We start from the raw sequence: 19,941 nt of genomic DNA, 5'->3' as shown, positions 1-19,941 counted from the left end.
CTTTCCCTAACCCTAAGTCAGAGATTTTGCCTATGTTTTCTTCTAAAAGTTTTGCAATATACTTGTTTTTATATAAGATATTAAGATATAAGTATAGGTCAAAATTTTTTTATTTTTTTTTGCAGTATGCAGGCCTCTCACTGCTGCGCCTTCTCCCGTTGCGGAGCACAGGCTCCGGATGCATAGGCTCACCGGCCATGGCTCACGGGCCCAGCCGCTCCATGGCATGTGGGATCCTCCCGGACCGGGGCATGAACCCGTGTCCCCTGCATCGGCAGGTGGACTCTCAACCACTGCGCCACCAGGGAAGCCCCTGGGTGTTGATTTTTTAACAGATTGAGATAATCATGTAGCTTTCCTTCTTAATTTATATAATGAATTACATTGATTTTTCAAATGTTGAATTGGCCTTGCATTCCTGGGATAAACCACACTTGGCCGTGATTATTTAAGTGTATTATACTTTTCATATATTGCTGGATTAGACTGGCTAATACTTGAAGGATTTTTGCATCTATTTTCTTTTTTTTAATCAAAAATTTTTTTTGACGTGGACCATTTTAAAAGTCTTTATTGAATTTGTTACAATATTGCTTCTGCTTTATGTTCTGTTTTTTTGGCTGCAAGACACATGGGATCTTAGCTCCCCAACCAGGGATCAAACCTGCACCCCATGCATTGGAAGGCAAAGTCTTAACAACTGGAGCACCAGGGAAATCCCCTGCAATTATTTTCTGGAATAACAATTATGATACCAATTCCAACATGTGGGTCTTTTTTGCCCCCCACACCACCAGTAATTCTCAAACATCAGCTGGGTGTCCTACAATTCAACTCAATTATGACACCATCTACCCAGAGACAGCATCCAATTCTAAAGGTTAAGGGCTCCCAGGGGACTAGCCTCGACTTCAGATGCCAAACACGAGTCCAGGTTTTCACATGATTCTGACTGACTGGCTATAAATCTGACGTTCCTAAGATCTCACTCTTGGCTTCCTTTAATTTGCTAGGGTGGCTTACAGGACTCAGAAAACCAGTTTACTTACTAGATTATTTGTTACCCTGGTAATAAGCCTCCACCTCTTGGGGATTTCCAGAAGTCACCTCATTAACATAAACTCACTTGTGGTTGAAAGGGGCTTGTTATGAATAACAAGACACCCATTTCAACGTTATGGCTCTGAAACATTTTCAGGAACTGGGGACAAGAGACCAAATATTGTAACAATAGATGCTCTCATTGCTCTTATCACTCAGGAAATTCCAAGGGTTTTGTGAGCTCTAAGCCAGAAATGTGCATGAAGACCAAATATATATATATTTCTTATTACAGAGCAAAACCTCACAGGGGGAATATTGATCAGCAGTTTCCTTATGTGTTCGGTGGTATCAGGGTGATGCTTGTCTTGAGTTTAGAAGTGTTCCTCTCCTTGTACTTCCTGGAAGAGATTGCAAAGAACTGGCATTATTTCCCCTTTAAATGTTTGTTGTAATTTGTCAGTGTATCCATTTAGCAGCTTACTTTGTAAGAAGGTTTTTAACTATGAATTCAATTTATTTCATAAATATATGGCCATTCAGGTTACATATTTCTTCTTAGATGTGTTTGGGCAGCTTGTGGTTTTTAAGGAATTTGTCCAGTTTGTTTGAGTCATCTGATTTTGGGGGACAGAAAGGTCCATTGTTCTATTGGAGGGTCTATAGCGAGGTCCTCTGTTTTGTTCCTGACGTTGGTAAAATGGTTTATATTCATCCAGATATTTACCATTTCTGTACCCTTTCATGAAATTCCAAGATTCTTTCTAGTGCCATTTCTCTTTTATCTAAATAACTTCCTTTAGCATTTCTTTTATAGCAGGTCTGCAGGCAATGAATTCTTCATTTGTCTTCATTAGGGTATGTACTTACTTTGCCCTCATTCCTGAAAGGATATTTTTGCTGGATGTAAAATTCTTAAGTTCACAGTTCCTTTTTTCAGCACTTAAAGGTTTTGATGCTTGGCTTTTATGATTTCTGAAGAGAAATCCATAGTCATTCAAACTGTCGTTCCTTTATACAAAATACATCATTTTTCTGTGCCACAGTTCAAAGCTTTCAATCTTAGGTTTCAAGTAGCTTGATTTGATATGAGTAGGCTTTGTTTTATGTTTGTTTTTATCCTGTTTCGTGTTTGCTCTTCTTCTTGAATCTGTAAATTTGTCTTTCAGCAATTTTTTTGCAGTCATTTCTTCAAATTTTTTTTCTACAACAAACTTTTCTCTTTCTGGTACTTAAGTGACATAAACTTTAGGCCTTTAGAAACTGTTCCACAGGTCCCTGAGGCTTTAGTATAATTTGTTTTCAATCTTTTTTTCTCAGTACTTCAAATTAGGTAGTTTCTACTGAGTTACCTTCAAGTTTACTGACTTTCCTCTATAATCTCCACTCTCCTATTGGCCCATACAGTGAATATTTTTTAGAAGTTTAAGATATATTTTTTTCCATTCTAAAATTTTCACTTGGTTCGTTTTTATAGTTTCTATTTCTCTGCTAAGATCTCTTTTCAGGCTTCCCTGGTGGCGCAGTGGTGAGAGTCTACCTGTCGATGCAGGGGACACGGGTTTGTGCCCTGGTCCTGGAAGATCTCACATGCCGTGGAGCAGCTGAGCCTATGAGCCATGGCCGCTGAGCTTGTGCGTCCAGAGCCTGTGCTCCACAACGGGAGAGGCCACAGCAGTGAGAGGCCCGCATACTGCAAAAAGAAAAAAATAAAGATCTTTTCACTCATTTCAGGAATGTTTATCTTTACCTCATGGAACATGGTTATATTGTTGCTTTAAAATCTACAATTCATCTGAGACCTGTTAGGGTTGGGATCTGCTGCTTTCTCCTTTCAGAATTAATCACATTTCCCTGGTTCTTTATATTGCCAGTAATTTTTAAATTATATCCTGCACATTTTGGATATAACACTGAAACTCTGGGTCCTCTTAAAAATCTGTGGACAATGCTGAGTTCTGTTGCTTGTTTTATCAGGCAACCTACCCAGAAACGTTCAGACTGCATGTACTGCCTCTTTTTGTGGGTGTGGGTTCCAGTGTTGGTTCAGTTTTCAAGGCCTTTGCTGTGCCCTGTAGACTTGCCCAGGGCATGCCCTACTCAGGCACTTGGATAGTGTTTATAATGTAATTTGGTCCTCAACACCTTTGCCATGTTTCTGTGGGCCTGTTTCATGCATATGCAGCTCAGGAGTAAGCCAGAATTAGCACCTGTCTCTAGCTCCCTGTTCTCCAAGACTTCTCATTCTCTGGGTAACATGGTTTCCTCTTCTCAGTTCCTCTGGTGGCCAGAAAGATAAGTTTTCCTCAGAGTTTTTAGTCTCCTAACCTGTTATGAGTTCTGAGTGACTAAGAACAAAGAGAAAAAGAAAACAATGGGGATTCCCTCCACTCCAGACATCACCATATCCTCTTCCAAGTTCTACTGGTTAAGGAGATGGGGTTTCAGTTGCTGCTGTAGCTGCTGTGACTGGTGCTGACCTTGGGCAGAGCTAGTAAAGGGGAAAAAACAAACCAGGGACGCCCCTCTGCCTTCAGTTTGTAAGGGCCCCTTTCTCAGTCTTCTGGCTAGAGCGCTCTCTTCTGTCTGTACCTACTTTCAGTTCCACAAACCAGCCCAAAAGACAAAGGAGAAGGAAAAAAACCTGTGATTCTTACCCTTTTGGGGTGATTATTAAAGTTTTGACTTCTTTCCCAAACCCATCTTCTAATGGTTACTTTTCAGAATCCTTACGCAGTTGCTTTTTGTGTTCTATCCAGAGTTCTCAGTTATAAGAGCAATAAGCTGTATGTAGTGGGCTTACTCTATCTTGGCTGGTTCTGGAAGTCATTTATTTTAATGTAGTATAACTGATAAATCTTTCTTTATGGTTTACACTTTGTCTTCTTTGTTTTTAATAAAACGTTTCCTAACCAAAGGTTCTATTTAGAACTATACTCCTGTATTTTCTTCTAAATGTTTTAGTTTTAACGTTTAGGAATGAATTTTATGTCAAGTGCCAAGACAGGGATCTCAAATCAATAGTCAACTGTTGTAACATCAATTATGAAGTGTCTCCTTTTGATCTGGCATGCTATACATTATATACCAAGCTTCCATATGTGTGTAGTCCTACTTTTAGAAACTTAACTCAGTTTTATCAGTTTGCATACCCCAGTGATAAATGCATTCTGTCCAACTACTCCAACTTTATCTCTAAGGGTAAGTACTCCACTTTGTTTTTATTTAAAATTGTCATGGTTCTTCTAGACCCTTTCCTCTTCTTTGTGAATTTTAGAATTAGCTTGCCAAGTTCCCCAGAAAGCCGAGCTGGGATCTGGACTGGAATTTTAAATTGATAGATTAATTAGGGAACAAAAAACATTTCCATCTTCCCATCCATGAAAATGGTGCATGTCTCTCTCTTCCCCCATTTCTGTAGGCCTTCTTTTGTGTATTTCAATATAATTAAAAAATTTACTTCCTGGTACCTTATGATTTGTTCTTTTCAAAGTTTTTTTTTTTTAAGTTTTACTTTCAAACTGCTTTTGGCTTTAGTACAGAAAACCAATTTATTTTTATAATTCATGAACATTTTTTCTTTCTCTCATCTTGTTGCATTGACCACCACCAATAAAATACTAGCAATAGACATAAGTCTAAAGAAAATGATTTTAAGGTTTCACCATCAGTTATGATGTTTGCTTTAAGGATTTTAGTAGATATTCCTCACCATGCTGAAGATACATCCTATGTTGGAATTACGTATGTGGTAAACTACCTCATTTGATTTTCTCATATTAAACTGTCCAAAAATTTCTAAGATAAGCCCATCTTTGGTTATGATTTCTAAAAAAAATTTGGTAGGTTTAGATTGTTACTGTTTAGTCTTTTGGGTCTTTTTTTTCCCCCTCCTTCATTTTATAAATAATTCCCTGGCTTAAAATTCTCTCATTCTATTTATTTAGTTTTGAGAAAACAGGCTGGAGAAAGTTCTTTCTTCTTCAGTTTTCTAAGACAGTTTATATAACATGTTCCTTGAGTACCTGGTAAAATCTAATTTGGCCAGTTTTTCTGTTAACATACTTTAAGTACAAAATCAATTTCATCAATTTGGTAAGAGTTTATTTAGGTTTTCTATTTCTTTAATTTTGATAAATTGTATATATATACACATACATTATATATTTCAGGAAATTGTCCACTTAGACTGTTTACAAATGTATTAACAAAGAACAGTCTGAAGCACTTTGATTATGGAAAATTTCAAACATGCATAAGCAGAAAAAAGAGTATCATAAACCCATTTCCCATCCCCTAACTTTAGTTTTATCTATACCTCTCCCCACTCCTGCCTCTCATGTATTATTTTGAGACAAATTCCAGAGATATCATTTCACATGTAAGTAGTTCCATATGTACTGTTAAAGACGACTTTAAAAAATAACTTCATATTATCACACCAAACAAATGAATAATTTCCTAATATAAAATACCAGTGTTCAGACTTCTAATTGTCTCTTAATGTTCCCACCCTTTTGTAGTTTGTTTGAGTCCAAACTCACTCATTCAACTTACATTTTTTAATCATTTGACTTACATTTTTTAATCTGTAGGGTCCCCTGCTGTTTCTTTTTGCCTTTGTAATTTATTTATTGAGGAAATGCTCATTTTTTTTCTTTTGTTCAGCAGGTCTTCTTCATAGTTTGTCTTATAATGGTTTCTAATCTCAGCTGTAGTTGATTTATCACCTTTTCCACTTCTAACATAATTTATGTCTTTTTCTTCTAGGTCGATCTTGCCAGAGGTATGTCTATTGTTATTATTATTTTTAAACAAAGGGCCAGCTTTAGCTTTTGTTGACTCCTTCTTTTTGTGAAATTTTTTTTTTTTTTTTTTGTGGTACACGGGCCTCTCACTGTTGCAGCCTCTCCCGTTGCAGAGCACAGGCTCTGGATGCGCAGGCTCAGCCCACATGGCTCACGGGCCCAGCTGCTCTGTGGCATGTGGGATCTTCCCAGCCTGGGGCACGAACCCATGTCCCCTGCACTGGCAGGCAGACTCTCTACCACTGCGCCACCAGGGAAGCCCTCTTTTTGTGAATTTTTAATTTCACTTATTTCTGCTCTTTTATTATTACCCGTTCTTTGGATTTTTTGGTCATTCTTTTAGCTTCTTGAGTTGAATTTTAGCTCATTAAGTTTAAATCTTTTTCTTCTCCTAAAAGAAGCATTTATGATCATAAATTCCCTAAAGTACTTTTAGGAGTATCCTACAAGTTTTGATATGTAGTATTTTCACTATTGCTAAGCTTTTTATAAATGTGTACAAATTTCCATCCTGATTTTTTTATGTGATCTATCAATTACAAGGTGGTATATTATTAAATTTCTAAACATATGGGTTTTTTAAAGTTGAAGTTTAGTTGATTTATAATGTTAATTTCTGCTGTAGAGCAAAGTGACTCAGCTATATGTGTGTGTGTGTATAGACATACACACACACATTTAAAAATATTCTTTTCCAGTGGTTCTGAAGAACCTAGGGGCAGGACAGGAATAAAGATGCAGAAGTAGAGAAAGGACGTGAGGACACGGGATGGGGGAGGGTAAGCTGGGATGAAGTGAGAGTGGCATGGACATATATACACTACCGAATGTAAAATAGCTAGCTAGTGGGAAGCAGATGCATAGCACGGGGAGATCATCTCGATGCTTTGTGTCCACCTAGAGGGGTGGGATAGGGAGGGTGGGAGGGAGATGCAAGAGAGAGGAGATATGGGGATATATGTATATGTACAGCTGATTCACTTTGTTATACAGCAGAAACTAACACACCATTGTAAAGCAATTATAGTCCAAAAAGATGTTAAAAAAATTAAAAAGATAAAAAATAAAATGTTTAAAACGGTTTTAAATTGTAAAATAGTTAGATATCAACAACAATGAAGACACTACATATCAAAACTCATGAAACATCTAAGGAAATACTTCATAGCATACTGATAGCCCTAAGTACCTGTTAGAGAAAGAAGAACATTTGAAAATTAATTACCAAAGAATTCAACACAAGAAGCTGCAAAAAGAATCACAAGGTAAATCCGAAGAAAGCAGAAGAAATAAAAGCACAAATTGAGAAAATGGGAAGCAAAGAAACAAGAGTTGATTTTTTAAAAAAACAGTTCTTGAAAACAAACCTCTGGCAAATTGATAAAGAAAAAAAAAAAAGAGCAAAGGCACAAATTTAAAATGGCAAATAGAATTGAGGTTTTAAAAACTGTAAAAGAATACCATGTAAAATATTATTCCAATAAATGTGGAACCAGAAAGCATGAGCAATATTCTAGAAAAATAACTTTAAACTCAAAAAGAGACTGAAAATCTAAATACATCTAAAATATTAAAATAAAGAAAAATATATTCTTTTCCATTATGGTTTATCTCAGGACACTGCATATAGTTCCCTGGGCTATAGAGTAGGACCCTGTTGTTTATCAATTCTATATGTAATAGTTTGCATCTGTTAATCCCAAACTCCCAATCCATCCCTCCCCCACCCTATCTCCCCCTTGGCAACCACAAGTCTTTCTCTATGTCTGAGTCTGTTTCTGTTTCATAGATAGGTTTATTGTGTCATATTTTAGATTCCACATAAAAGTGATATCATATGGTACTTGTCTTTTTCTGACTTACTTCCCTTAGTATGATAATCTCTAGTTCCATTCATGTTGCTGCAAATGGCATTATCCTGTTCTTTATGGCTGAGTAGTAGTCCATTGTACATATGTACCACATATTCCTTAACCATTCATCTGTCAACTGACATTTAGGTTATTTCCGTGTCTTTGCTATTGTAAATAGTACTACTATGAACACAGGAATGCATGTATCTTTTCAGACTACAGCTTTGCCTGGATATATGCCCAGGAGTGGGGCTGCTGGATCATATGGTAATTCTTAGTTTTTTGAGGAATCTCCATACTGTTCTCCATAGTGGCTGCACCAACTCACATTCCCACCAACAGTGTAGCAGGGCTCCATTTCCTCCACACCCTATCCAGCATTTGTTATTTGTAGACTTTTTGTTGGCCATTCTGACCAACAAATGTGAGGTGGTACCTCATTGTAGTTTTGATTGGCATTTCTCCAATAATTAGCAATGTTGAGCATCTTTTCATATACCTATTGGCCATCTGTATTTTTTCTTTAGAGAAATGTCTATGTATGTGTTCTGCCCATTTTTCAATTGGGTTGTTTGTTTTTTTGTTGAGTTGTATGAGCTGTTCGTATATTTTGGAAATTAAGCCCTTGTCAGTTGCTTCATTTGCACAGATTTTCATTTTGTTTATGGTTTCCTTTGCTGTGCAAAAGCTTGTAAGTTTGATTAGGTCCCATTTGTTTATTTTTGTTTTTATTTCTATTGCCTTGGGAGACTGACCTAAGAACACATTCATATGATTTATGTCACACAACGTTTTGCCTATGATGTCTTCTAGTAGTTTCATGGTGTCATGTCTTATGTTTAAGTCTTTAAGCCATTTTGAGCTTTTTTGTGTGCATGTATGGTGTGAGGGTGTGTTCTAACGTCACTGATTTTCAAGCAGCTGCCCAACTTTCCTAGCACCATATGGGGTTTTAAAGTTATTGTTTGGTTACTGGTTCCTAATTTAATTGCATTTTTGTCAGAGGATGCTCTGCATGATACCAAGCACTGGTATGTATGGCAGACTTCCTTTTTCCATTCAGTGTATGGATCAGTTTCCATAAATGTTTCAGGCATGCTTGTAGAGAATGAAAATTCTCTGGATGTTGCAAGTCAAGATATCATGTTCCATTAGGCAAACTGTGTTGTTTAAATCTTCTAAGCCTTGACATTTTTTTTTTTTTGCATGCTTGATTAATTACTGAGAGGCAAAAAAAATTACACACTATAATTGTGGATTTGTCAGTTTTCCTCAGAAACTGTCAATTCATGTTTTGTACATTTGGAGGCTATATTAATACATAAAATTTAAAATTTATCTTCCTTGTGAATTCGTGAAGATCTTGATTTCAATTTTAATAGCTGTATCAGCTCTTTTAGTATCTATTTCATTCCTGTTTGTGTATTTTCAAAATTTCCTTTAGTTAACCTGAAACAGGATTCACTTGGATTTTAAATATAGCACTTGGTCCAATAATTATTTTTGCCCCCAAATACCTTAATTTTGCCCTCATTGTTTTTTTTATCCACACACTGTTTCCAGTTTTTATTTCAATTTTACCATTTGAAACATTTATTTTGGACTAAATTATGTTTTATGGCTGTATTAATGCTTTTCTGTAAGGGAACCATAACTCCTCGAATTTTAACATAATTTTGTGATACATATTTGGATATATGTAAATGACCTTTTGAATGTTACAATGTCATTGTTGAAGCATTTTAGTTTCTTTTTTGAATTTTATTTTACTCATTTTTTTGAATTTTATTATTTTTTTTACACAGCAAGTTCTTCTTAGTCATCCATTTTCACATATTAGTGTATATGTCAATCCCAATTCCCAATTCATCACACCACCCCCCTCCACCCCACTTTCCACCACTAGTGTCCATACTGTTGTTCTCTACATCTGTGTCTCAATTTCTACAAACCAGTTCATCTGTACCATTTTTCTAGATTCCACATATATGCGTTAATATATGATATTTGTTTTTCTCTCTTTGCCTTACTTCATTCTGTATGACAGTCTCTAGATCCATCCACATCTCTCCAAATGACCCAATTTTCTTCATTTTTATGGCTGAGGAATATTCCATTGTATATATGTAACACAACTTCTTGATCCATTCGTCTGTCGATGAGCATTTAGGTTGCTTCCATGACCTGGCTATTGTAAAAAGTGCTGCAGTGAACATTAGGGTGCATGTGTGTTTTTGAATTATGGTTTTCTCTGGGTATATGCCCAGTAGTGGGATTGCTGGGTCATATGGTAATTCTATTTTTAGTTCTTTAAGGAACCTCCAAACTGTTCTCCATAGTGGCTGTATGAATTTATATTCCCACCAACAGTGAAAGAGGGTTCCCTTTTCTCCACACCCTTTCCAGCACTTGTTTGTAGATTTTCTGATGATGCCCATTCTAACTGGTGTGAGGTGATACCTCACTGTAGTTTTGATTTGCATTTCTCTAATAATTAGTGATGTTGAGCAGCTTTTCATGTGCTTCTTTGCCATCTGTATGTCTTATTTGGAGAAATGTCTATTTAGGCCTTCTGCCCATTTTTTAATTGCCTTGTTTGTTTTTTTAATATTGAGCTGCATGAGCTGTTTACATATTTTGGAGATTAATCCTTTGTCTGTTGATTCATTTGCAAATATTTTCTCCCATTCTGAGAGTTGTCTTTTCGTCTTGTTTGTAGTTTCCTTTGCTGTGCAAAAGCTTTTAACTTTCATTAGGTTCCATTTGTTTATTTTTGTTTTTATTTCCATTACTCTAAGAGGTGGGTCAAAAAAGATCTTGCTGTGATTCATGTCAGAGTGTTCTTCCTACGTTTTCTTCTAAGAGTTTTATAGTTTCCAGTCTTACATTTAGTTCTCTAATCCATTTGAGTTTATTTTTGTGTATGGTGTTAGGGAGTGTTCTAGTTTCATTCTTTTACCTGTAGCTGTCCAGTATTCCCAGCACCACTTATTGAAGAGACTGTCTTTTCTCCATTGTATATCCTTGCATCCTTTGTCATAGATCAGATGACCACAGGTGCGTGGGTTTATCTCTGGGCTTTCTATCCTGAACCATTGATCTATATTTGTTTTTATGCCAGTACCATACTGTCTTGATTACTGTAGCTTTGTAGTATAGTCTGAAGTTAGGGAGTCTGATTCCTCCAGCTCTGTTTTTTTCCCTCAAGACTGCTTTGGCTATTTGGGGTCTTTTGTGTCTCCATACGTATTTTAAAATTTTTTGTTCTAGTTCTGTAAAAAATGACATTGGTAATTTGATAGGGATTACACTGAATCTGTAGATTGTTTTGGGTAGTACAGTCATTTTCACAATACTGATTCTTCCAACCCAAGAACATGGTACGTCGCTCCATCTGTTTGTATCATCTTTAATTTCTTTCATCAGTGTATTATAGTTTCCTGCATACAGGTCTTTTGTCTCCCTAGGTAGGTTTACTGCTAGGTATTTTATTCTTTTTGTTGCAATGGTAAATGGGAGAATTTCTTTAATTTCTTTCAGATTTTCCATCATTAGTATATAGGAATGCAAGAGATTTCTGTGCATTAATTTTGTATCTTGTAGCTTCACCAAATTCATTGATTAGCTCTAGTACTTTTCTGGTGGCATCTTTAGGATTCTCTATGTATAGTATCATGTCATCTGCAAACATTGACAGTTTTACTTCTTCTCCAATTTGTATTCTTTTTATTTGTTTTTCTTCTCTGATTGCCACAGCTAGGACTACCAAAACTATGTTGAATAACAGTGGCGAGAGTGGACATCCTTGTCTTGTTTGTGATCTTAGAGGAAATGCTTTCAGTTTTTCACCCTTGAGAATGAGGTTTGCTGTAGGTTTGTCATATATGGGCTTTATTATGTTGAGATAGGTTCCCTCTATGCCCACTGCCAGGAGAGTTTTTATCATAAATGGGTGTTGAATTTTGCCGAAAGCTTTTTCTGCAACTATTGAGATGATCATATGGCTCTTATTCTTCAATTTGTTAATATGGTGTATCACACTGATTGATTTGTGTATAATGAAGAATCTATGCATCCCTGGGATAAATCTCACTTGATCATTGCAGATGATCCTTTTAATGTGTATGTTGGATTCTGTTTGCTAGTATTTTGTTGAAGATTTTTGCTTCTATTTTCATCAGTGATATTGGCCTGTAGTTTTCTTTCTTTGTGACATCTTTGTCTGCTTTTGGTATCAGGGTGATGGTGGCCTCGTAGAATGAGTTTGGGAGTGTTCCTTCCTCTGCAATTTTTTGGATGAGTTTGAGAAGGATGGGTATTAGCTCTTCTCCAAATGTTTGAGAGAATTCACCTGTGAAGCCATCTGGTCCTGGACTTTTGTTTGTTGGGAGATTTTTAATCACAGTTTTAATTTCATTACTTGTGACTGGACTGTTCATATTTTCTATTTCTTCCTGGTTCTGTCTTGGAAGGTTATACGTTTCTAACGATTTTTCCACTTCTTCCAGGTTGTCCATTTTATTGGCATAGAGTTGTTTGTAGTAGTCTCTTAGGATGTTTTGTATTTTGATGGTGTCTGTTGTAACTTCTCCTTTTTCATTTCTAGTTTTATTGATTTGGGTCCTCTCCCTCTTTTTCTTGATGAGTCTAGCTAATGTTTTATCAATTTTGTTTATCTTCTCAAAGAACCAGGTTTTAGTTTTATTGACCTTTCAGTTTTATTGTTTTCTTTTTTTCTATTTCATTTATTTCTGCTCTGATCTTTATGACTTCTTTCCTTCTACTAACTTTGGGTTTTGTTTCTTCTTCTTTCTCTGGTTCCTTTAGGTGTAAGGTTAGATTTGAGATTTTTCTTGTTTCTTGAGGTAAGCTTGTATAGCTATAAACTTCCCGCTTAGAACTGCTTTTGCTGCATCCCATAGGTCTTGGATCATCGTGTTTTCATTGTCATTTGTCTCTAGGTATTTTTGATTTCCTCTTTGATTTCTTCAGTGATCTCTTGGTTATGTAGTAACGTATTGTTTAGCCTCCACGTAATTGTGTTTTTTAAGTTTTTTTCCCCTGTAATTGATTTCTAATCTCATAGTGTTGTGGTCAGAAAAGATGACTGATATGATTTCAACTTTCTTACATTTACTGAGGCTTGATTTGTGACACAAGATGTGATCTTTCCTGGAGAATGTTCCATCTGAACTTGAGAAGAAAGTGTAATCTGCTATTTTTGGATGGAAAGTCCTATGAATATCAAGTAAATCTGGTCTATTGTGTCATTTAAAGCTTGGGTTTCCTTATTAATTTTCTGTTTGGATGATCTGTCCATTGGTGTAAGTGAGGTGTTAAAGCCCTTCAGTATTATTGTGTTACTGTCAATTTCCTGTTTTATAGTTGTTAGCGTTTGCCTTATGCATTGTGGTGCTCCTATGTTGGGTGCATATATATTTATAATTGTTATATCTTCTTCTTGGATTGATCCCTTGATCATTATGTAGTGTCCTTCCTTGTCTCTTGTACCATTCTTTATTTTTAGGTCTATTTTATCTGATATGTGTATTGCTACTCCAGCTTTCTTTTGATTTCCATTTGCATGGAATATCTTTTTCCATCCACTCACTTTCAGTCTGTATGTGTCCCTAGGTCTGAAGTGGGTCTCTGGTAGACAGCATATATATGGGTCTTGTTTTTGTATCCATTCAGCGAGTCTGTGTCTTTTCGTTGGATCATTTAATCCATGTACGTTTAAGGTAATTATCGATATGTATGTTCCTATTACCATTTTCTTGTTATGGGTTTGTTTTTGTAGGTCCTTTTCTTCTCTTGTGTTTCCCACGTAGAGAAGTTCCTTTAGCATTTGTTTAAATGTTCCTTTAGCTAGTTTGGTGGTGCTGAATTCTCTTAGCTTTTGCTTGTCTGTAAAGTTTCTGATTTCTCCATCGAATCTGAATGAGATCCTTGCTGGGTAATCTTGGTTGTAGGTTCTTCCCTTTCATTGCTTTAAATATGTCATGCTACTCCGTTCTGGCTTGTAGAGTTTCTGCTGAGAAACCAGCTGTTAACCTTATGGGAGTTCCCTTGTATAGTATTTGTCGTTTTTCCCTTGCTGCTTTCAATAGTTTTTCTTTGCCTTTAATTTTTGCCAATTTGCTTACTATGTGTCTCGGCATGTTTCTCCTTAGGTTTATCCTGTATGGGACTCTCTGAGCTTCCTGGTCTTGGGTGGCTATTTCCTTTCCCATGTTAGGGAAGTTTTCAACTATAATCTCTTCAAATACTTTATCGGGTCCTTTCTCTCTCTCTTCTCCTTCTTGGACCCCTATGATGTGAATGTTGTTGCATTTAATGTTGTCCCAAAGGCCTCTTAGGCTGTCCTCATTTTTTTCATTATTTTTTCTTTATTTTCTCCTGCAGCAGTGAATTCCACCATTCTGTCTTCCAGGTCACTTATCTGTTCCTCTGCCTCAGTTATTCTGGTATTGATTCCTTCTAGTGTATTTTTATTTCAGTTATTGTACTGTTCATCTCTGTTAGTTTGTTCTTTAATTCTTCTAGGTGTTTGTTCTTTAATTCTTCTAGGTCTTTGTTAAACATTATTGCATCTTCTCGATCTTTGCCTCCATTCTTTTTCCAACGTCCTGGATCATCTTCACTACCATTATTCTGAATTCTTTTTCTGGAAGGTTGCCTATCTCCACTTCATTGTTTTTCTGGGGGTTTATTTTGTTCCTTCATCTGGTACATAGTCCTCTGCCTTTTCGCCTTGTCTATCTTTCTGTGAATGTGGTTTTTGTTCCACAGGCTACAGGATTGTAGTTCTTCTTGCTTCTGCTATCTGTCCTCTGGTGGATGAGGCTATCTAAAAGGCTTGTGAAAGTTTCCTGCTGGGAGGGACTGGTGGTGGGTAGAGCTCTCTTTTGCTCTGGTGGGCAGAGCTCAGTAAAACTTTAATCCACTTGTCTGCTGATAGTTCCGTCTGGGCTCCTTCCCTGTTGGTTGTTTTGCCTGAGGCGACCCAACACTGGAGCCTACCCAGGCTCCTTGGTGGGGCTAATGGTGGACTCTGGGAGGGCTTACGCCATGGAATACTCCCCAGAACTTCTGCTGCCAGTGTCCTTGTGTCATGGTGAGACACTGCTACCCCCCGCTTCTGTAGGAGACCCTCCAACACTAGCAGGTAGGTGTGGTTCAGTTTCTTATGGGGTCACTGCTCCTTCCCCTGGGTCCTGACATGTACACTACTTTGTGTGTGCCCTCCAAGAGTGGCGTCTCTGTTTCCCCCAGTCCTGTCGAAGTCCTGCAATCAAATCCTGCTAGCCTTCAAAGTCTGATTCTCTAGGAATTCCTCCTCCCATTGCCAGACCCCTAGGTTGGGAAGCCTGACGTGGGGCTCAGAGCCTTCACTCCAGTGGGTGGACTTCTGAGGTGTAAGTGTTCTCCAGTTTCTGAGTCACCCACCCAGCAGTTATTGGATTTGATTTTATTGTGATTGCGCCCCTCCGACCATCTCAGGGCAGCTTCTCCTTTGTCTCTTGATGTGGGGTATCTTTTTTTGGTGAGTTCCAGTGTCTTCCTGTCGATGACTGTTCAGCAGTTAGTTGTGATTCTGGTGCTCTCACAAGAGGGAGTGAGAGCACGTCCTTTTACTCTGCCATTTTGAACCCTTGCCCTCATTCTTGAAAGACAGATTAGTTGGACATGGAATTTTCAAATTTTAGACTGCCAGTTAATTTTTTTTCCTTAGCACCTTGAAAACATCATTCTATTGTCATTTCTTCCAAGTTTCTTAATAAATTGCCACTTTCTCCCATCCTCAAACTACTTTCTGGGTAATTTTCTCAAATCTGTCTTTCAATACTATAATTTTTACTTGAGTAAGTTCCATTTGGTTATTTTTAAAGCATACCTGGTACTTTCTCTCTCATTCTTTTGATTACTACTGTAGGATATTTAAGACTTCAGTTCTTGGGGATCTAAGAAACTTCTTGCTGTTATGCCTGTTAACTCACTCATGGTGGGTTGTTCACCTATGTTTTCTAATTTTAGGTTGTAAGCTTACTTCAGCAGTGTTTTAGCTATAGCAATCCTGTAGCCTACATGGTTACTTTGTATTTATCTTTTCAGGTGCCTCAAAAGGTTTAATAAGCCCAGGACCATTTTGTTCATTTTGGGGCTAAGTGGTTCCTGGGCTGAGCATGGAATGTAAATTCACATCCCAAACTGTAATAAAGATATAGGTATAAATGGTTAGGGGAGACCTCAGCCTCACCCACATCTTAAGCCTGAGCTCAGGATAAGCTTCTTTTTTACCAATTTGCGCTACTGGAAGAGTTTTTCTAATCTACCATTTCATAGCAATAATCTCCCTTTGAGGGTTCCAGCTTCATGTGGCAGTCCTCTCAAAGGCCACACGAACCCTAGGCCTTTTATTTATCTCAGTGTGGGTGATGCCAAGCTCATGAAATATCTACCCTTTAGTAGTCATAGGTTACTGAAATCAGCAAGGGGCATTTGTACCATCAATCTCAGTTTTCAGTCTACTGCTCTGATTTATAGCTCTTTCATTCTAGTTCATAAGAATTATCTTCTTTTTTGGAGCTTATCTATGGTTTTAAAAGGGTATCTGTTATATTTTATCCAATGTTTCTAAGTGTTTTGTAATAGGTAGGTTTTCAGGTTATCTCATCCATCATATTACCAGCAACTTTAAATTTGATTTTCTTAATTCTTTAAATTCTCCTACCCTCTTTCTCTTCTGTTTAAATATATAAACAATAAATATAATTTTAACTGTTACTATTCCTAGAAATACAAACTAAAAGCAAAAAGCAGAAGTAGTTAGCAACCAGTCTCAACCTGTCAGAGTTATTTAAAAACATCCTTCCCTGTGGTACTTTCCAATAAAACTCTGTATGATTAGCAGAGGACAGCATGGTAAGAACAGAACTAAGATGATACATTTGTGTTTTGGTTTTGACACTGTTATAACCAACTCTGAGACCTTTGACAAGATACTTTAACGTCTATGGCTTATTTTACCTCCTCATAGAGGTGTTTATGAATCTATGATCACACTGATCAATACCTATACTCTCCAATTAAGAACACACAGATTTTAAGAATCTTAAAATAATAACATTAATGTATGCGTGACATTCCTGAAGTTTATGTTGTAGTTTATTTAACTACAACAATGCTGAGATGCTAGGTATTCAATGATGTGACTGAAATAAAATTTTTAAAAAGTTGTAACGTCAGTTTAAATAGTAAGTATCTGCATGAACCAAAATAATACATTATACAAATCACATCTTATTATGTTCTTCTTAGAAGTGACTGCATACTTAATACTACCTTAGCTTTTGGAGTAGCTTTAATCGTCCAGATGCAATCAACTGCTTGGCCAGGTTTTGTTTTTTCCTCTTGTTCTACCTGACTAGAACGTATTATTCCGTCAGCTCCTGACAGCTCAAACTGGCAATCTAGAAAGAACAGATGAATGATGTTCAAAGGAAAATAAGATTGATCAAAGATGCCATGAGGAAAAAGAGGTAATATACTAAACCTGGGATGGGATTTAAAATACCTCCTAGGTAAGTAAAGTCTGGATCTGTAACAGAGAAAAGAAGAAAGTCATTGGCATTGAGGTAGTTTAGAGTTACTTTAAGGCTTAATGTCTTATGTTATGTCTAATGCTATACTTAACAAAGCAAGAGAAATCTTCCATTTGTGTAAACTACAGACCACTGGTTATTTATGAGCATACTGAAGTGCTCACTTATAGGATCGATATTTTAAAAATGATAACGTTTATACTTTTGATCCCATTATGAACTAAAAACTTATTTATGCTACCTGAAAACTCACAACTCTATGTCAACTGCACTAGCTAGTCCATTGATGGATGAATGAGTAAACAAAATGTAGTATAAATAATACAATGGAATATTATCCAACCTTAAAAAGGAATGAAATTCTGACACACGCTACAACATGGATGTGTGTGGAAACATTATGCTAAGTAAAATAAGCCAGACAGTTAAGGACACTATGATTTCCTTTATTGAGGTCCCTAGATTAGTTGAATTCAGAGACTGTTTTCACAGGGCTGTAGGGAGGGAGGGATAGGGAGTTAAGTGTTTAATGGGGACAGAGTTTCAGCTTGGGATGACAAAAAAAGTTCTTGAAATGCACGGTTTGATGGTTGCACAACATTGCAAGTGTACTTAATGCCACTGACTTGTACACTTAAAAGGTTTAAGATAGTGAATTTTATGTTACATATAATTTATCCCACCACAGTAGCAGCTAGTAAGTTGTTTTTTCCACAATGGCAGGAAAAAGAGAGATGACTAGATGATATATAGGATAGTCTGCCCTATGAAATAGTTCATAGAAAACTGACAACCAATAGTTTATATCAAAATAGCTGATTTAATTAAGTTGGCCAGGTATTTGATTTTTATGAACTAAATCAATTAACTGAATTGATTGACACTTTAGTATCAAAAGACATTACAAAGTCCTATATAGAGTCAGATTTTTGCAAATAAGTTTAGACTGCCTGAAAGAAAAAATAAACATCTTAATCATTTGAATAATGTTTTTAAAAACATTAAAAAACAAAGCCAGGCAACTTTATATGTAAAGATTCTTTGAAGAAATGCAGTTCTTTTTCTTCTATTAGTTTTATGTATCATAAGAGCAACTTCATATGGCTTATGGTTTAAATATAAATTATAATAAAATGCTAAGGATTTCTATACTATATTACCTTATATTTGCATTTTATAGTACTCCAGAGTTTCTACAGACCTTATGTTTAATATTATGCTAATGACAATAACATCAAGAAGATCATGTATTATTCTGTTTTATAGATGAGGAAACTGAATCAGAGAGATTATGACTTTTTTAGACCATATAATAGCAAGGTCAGGACTAGATTCTAATTCTCTAGACAGTTTTTCTTACTGTAACATTTTTCTTTCTTACTCTTTCTTGCCTTTATAGTGTGGGTGATGATACCACAATTTTACCACTAAAAGAAAAAAAAACAATGTCAAAATAAATAGGCAATTCATCAATAGCTAAATCACAGCTGTCTAGTTATTTAAAGTCATATAAAGTAAATTTTGTGTAGGTAGTTGTAAATACGGATGAAACTTACTAACGATGATGAGAAATTAGTATCTTCTAAATAAACGAAATTATCTGAGCTACTGGTGATATTTGTTGAGGGAGAGGCTCTTAATGGATTGCTACGTCCTGGAAGTAACTGGGATAATTCTGGAAATTTTAGTGCAATAATGACAATGTCCTAGAATTCTTTCCTACATGTGACGAAATTCTGATTCACCTGCCAGATAGTTGCTATGACTTTCTACTCTAATGCTGTTTAAATTTAGATTTCTCTTTGACATTTCTCTGCAAAATTGCTGAAGTGTCGTCACTCCCTTTTATTTAGGGAGGTTGGGTTTAGATTATTAAGTTAAAAAAGAACAGTCTCTGTGATGTATGCTAGATTAAGCTAAAAATTTTCCTCTTACTTTTTTTCAACATGTACTTTGATAACCATGCAGAAAGTCAGTGGTTAAGATTCTGCGCTTCCACTGCAGGGGACACAGGTTGGATCCCTGGTTGGGAAGATCCCACATGCCACATGGCGTGGCCAAAACAACAAAGAAAACAATTTTAACAAGAACTGAGCAACCAGTTACATACAATAAACTGTGAGTTAAAATAGGTTTAAACAGGCTAATTAAAAATCCTGAGACCTTTTAGACTAGCAATTTTTTCATTCTGGTGGGTTGATATATATGTCTTCAATCTGAATTTTCAAATTAAGTTTTAGACACCTGTTTGTAATTTTTTAAATTTTTATTGTAGTAAAACATGTAACATAATATTTATCCTTTTACTCATTTTTAAGTGTACAATTCAGTGGCATTAAGTACATTCACAATGTTGTGCCACCACCAGCACAATCCAGTTAAATAAAAACTAAAGACAAATTTTAATATGATCCAGCAATTGCACTCCATGGTACTTAGCCAAATGAGTTAAAAACTTGTCCATGCAAATACCTGCATATGGATGTCTACAGCAGGTTTATCTGTGGTTGCTAAAACCTGGAAGCAGCCAAGATATCCTTCAACAGAACAGATAAACAAACTGTAGTACATCCTTACAATGAAATATCATTCTGCACTAAAAAGAAACAAGCTACCAAGCCATGAAAAAGCATG

At 36.3% G+C, this 19,941-nt stretch overlaps 1 protein-coding gene across 1 annotated transcript in view; it reads right to left on the bottom strand.

Moving 5' to 3' along the window:
• The window catches only part of NETO2 (neuropilin and tolloid like 2), a 69,274-nt gene that overhangs the window by 31,072 nt on the left and 18,261 nt on the right, over positions 1–19,941 (bottom strand). The window contains exons 5-6 of the mRNA XM_007450382.1: positions 17,280–17,303; positions 17,048–17,175 (exon numbers count right to left, since the gene is read on the bottom strand). Of these exons, the coding sequence (XP_007450444.1) occupies positions 17,048–17,175; positions 17,280–17,303 (152 nt within the window). The remainder of the gene's footprint in view (positions 1–17,047; positions 17,176–17,279; positions 17,304–19,941) is intronic.

Source organism: Lipotes vexillifer, unplaced genomic scaffold (genome assembly GCF_000442215.2).
Source record: "Lipotes vexillifer unplaced genomic scaffold, Lipotes_vexillifer_v1.1 scaffold1489, whole genome shotgun sequence".
In the NCBI taxonomy this organism is placed as follows: Eukaryota; Metazoa; Chordata; class Mammalia; order Artiodactyla; family Lipotidae; genus Lipotes; species Lipotes vexillifer.
Note: the sequence above shows the minus strand (reverse complement) of the source record. Positions and strands in the feature narration are given on the sequence as shown.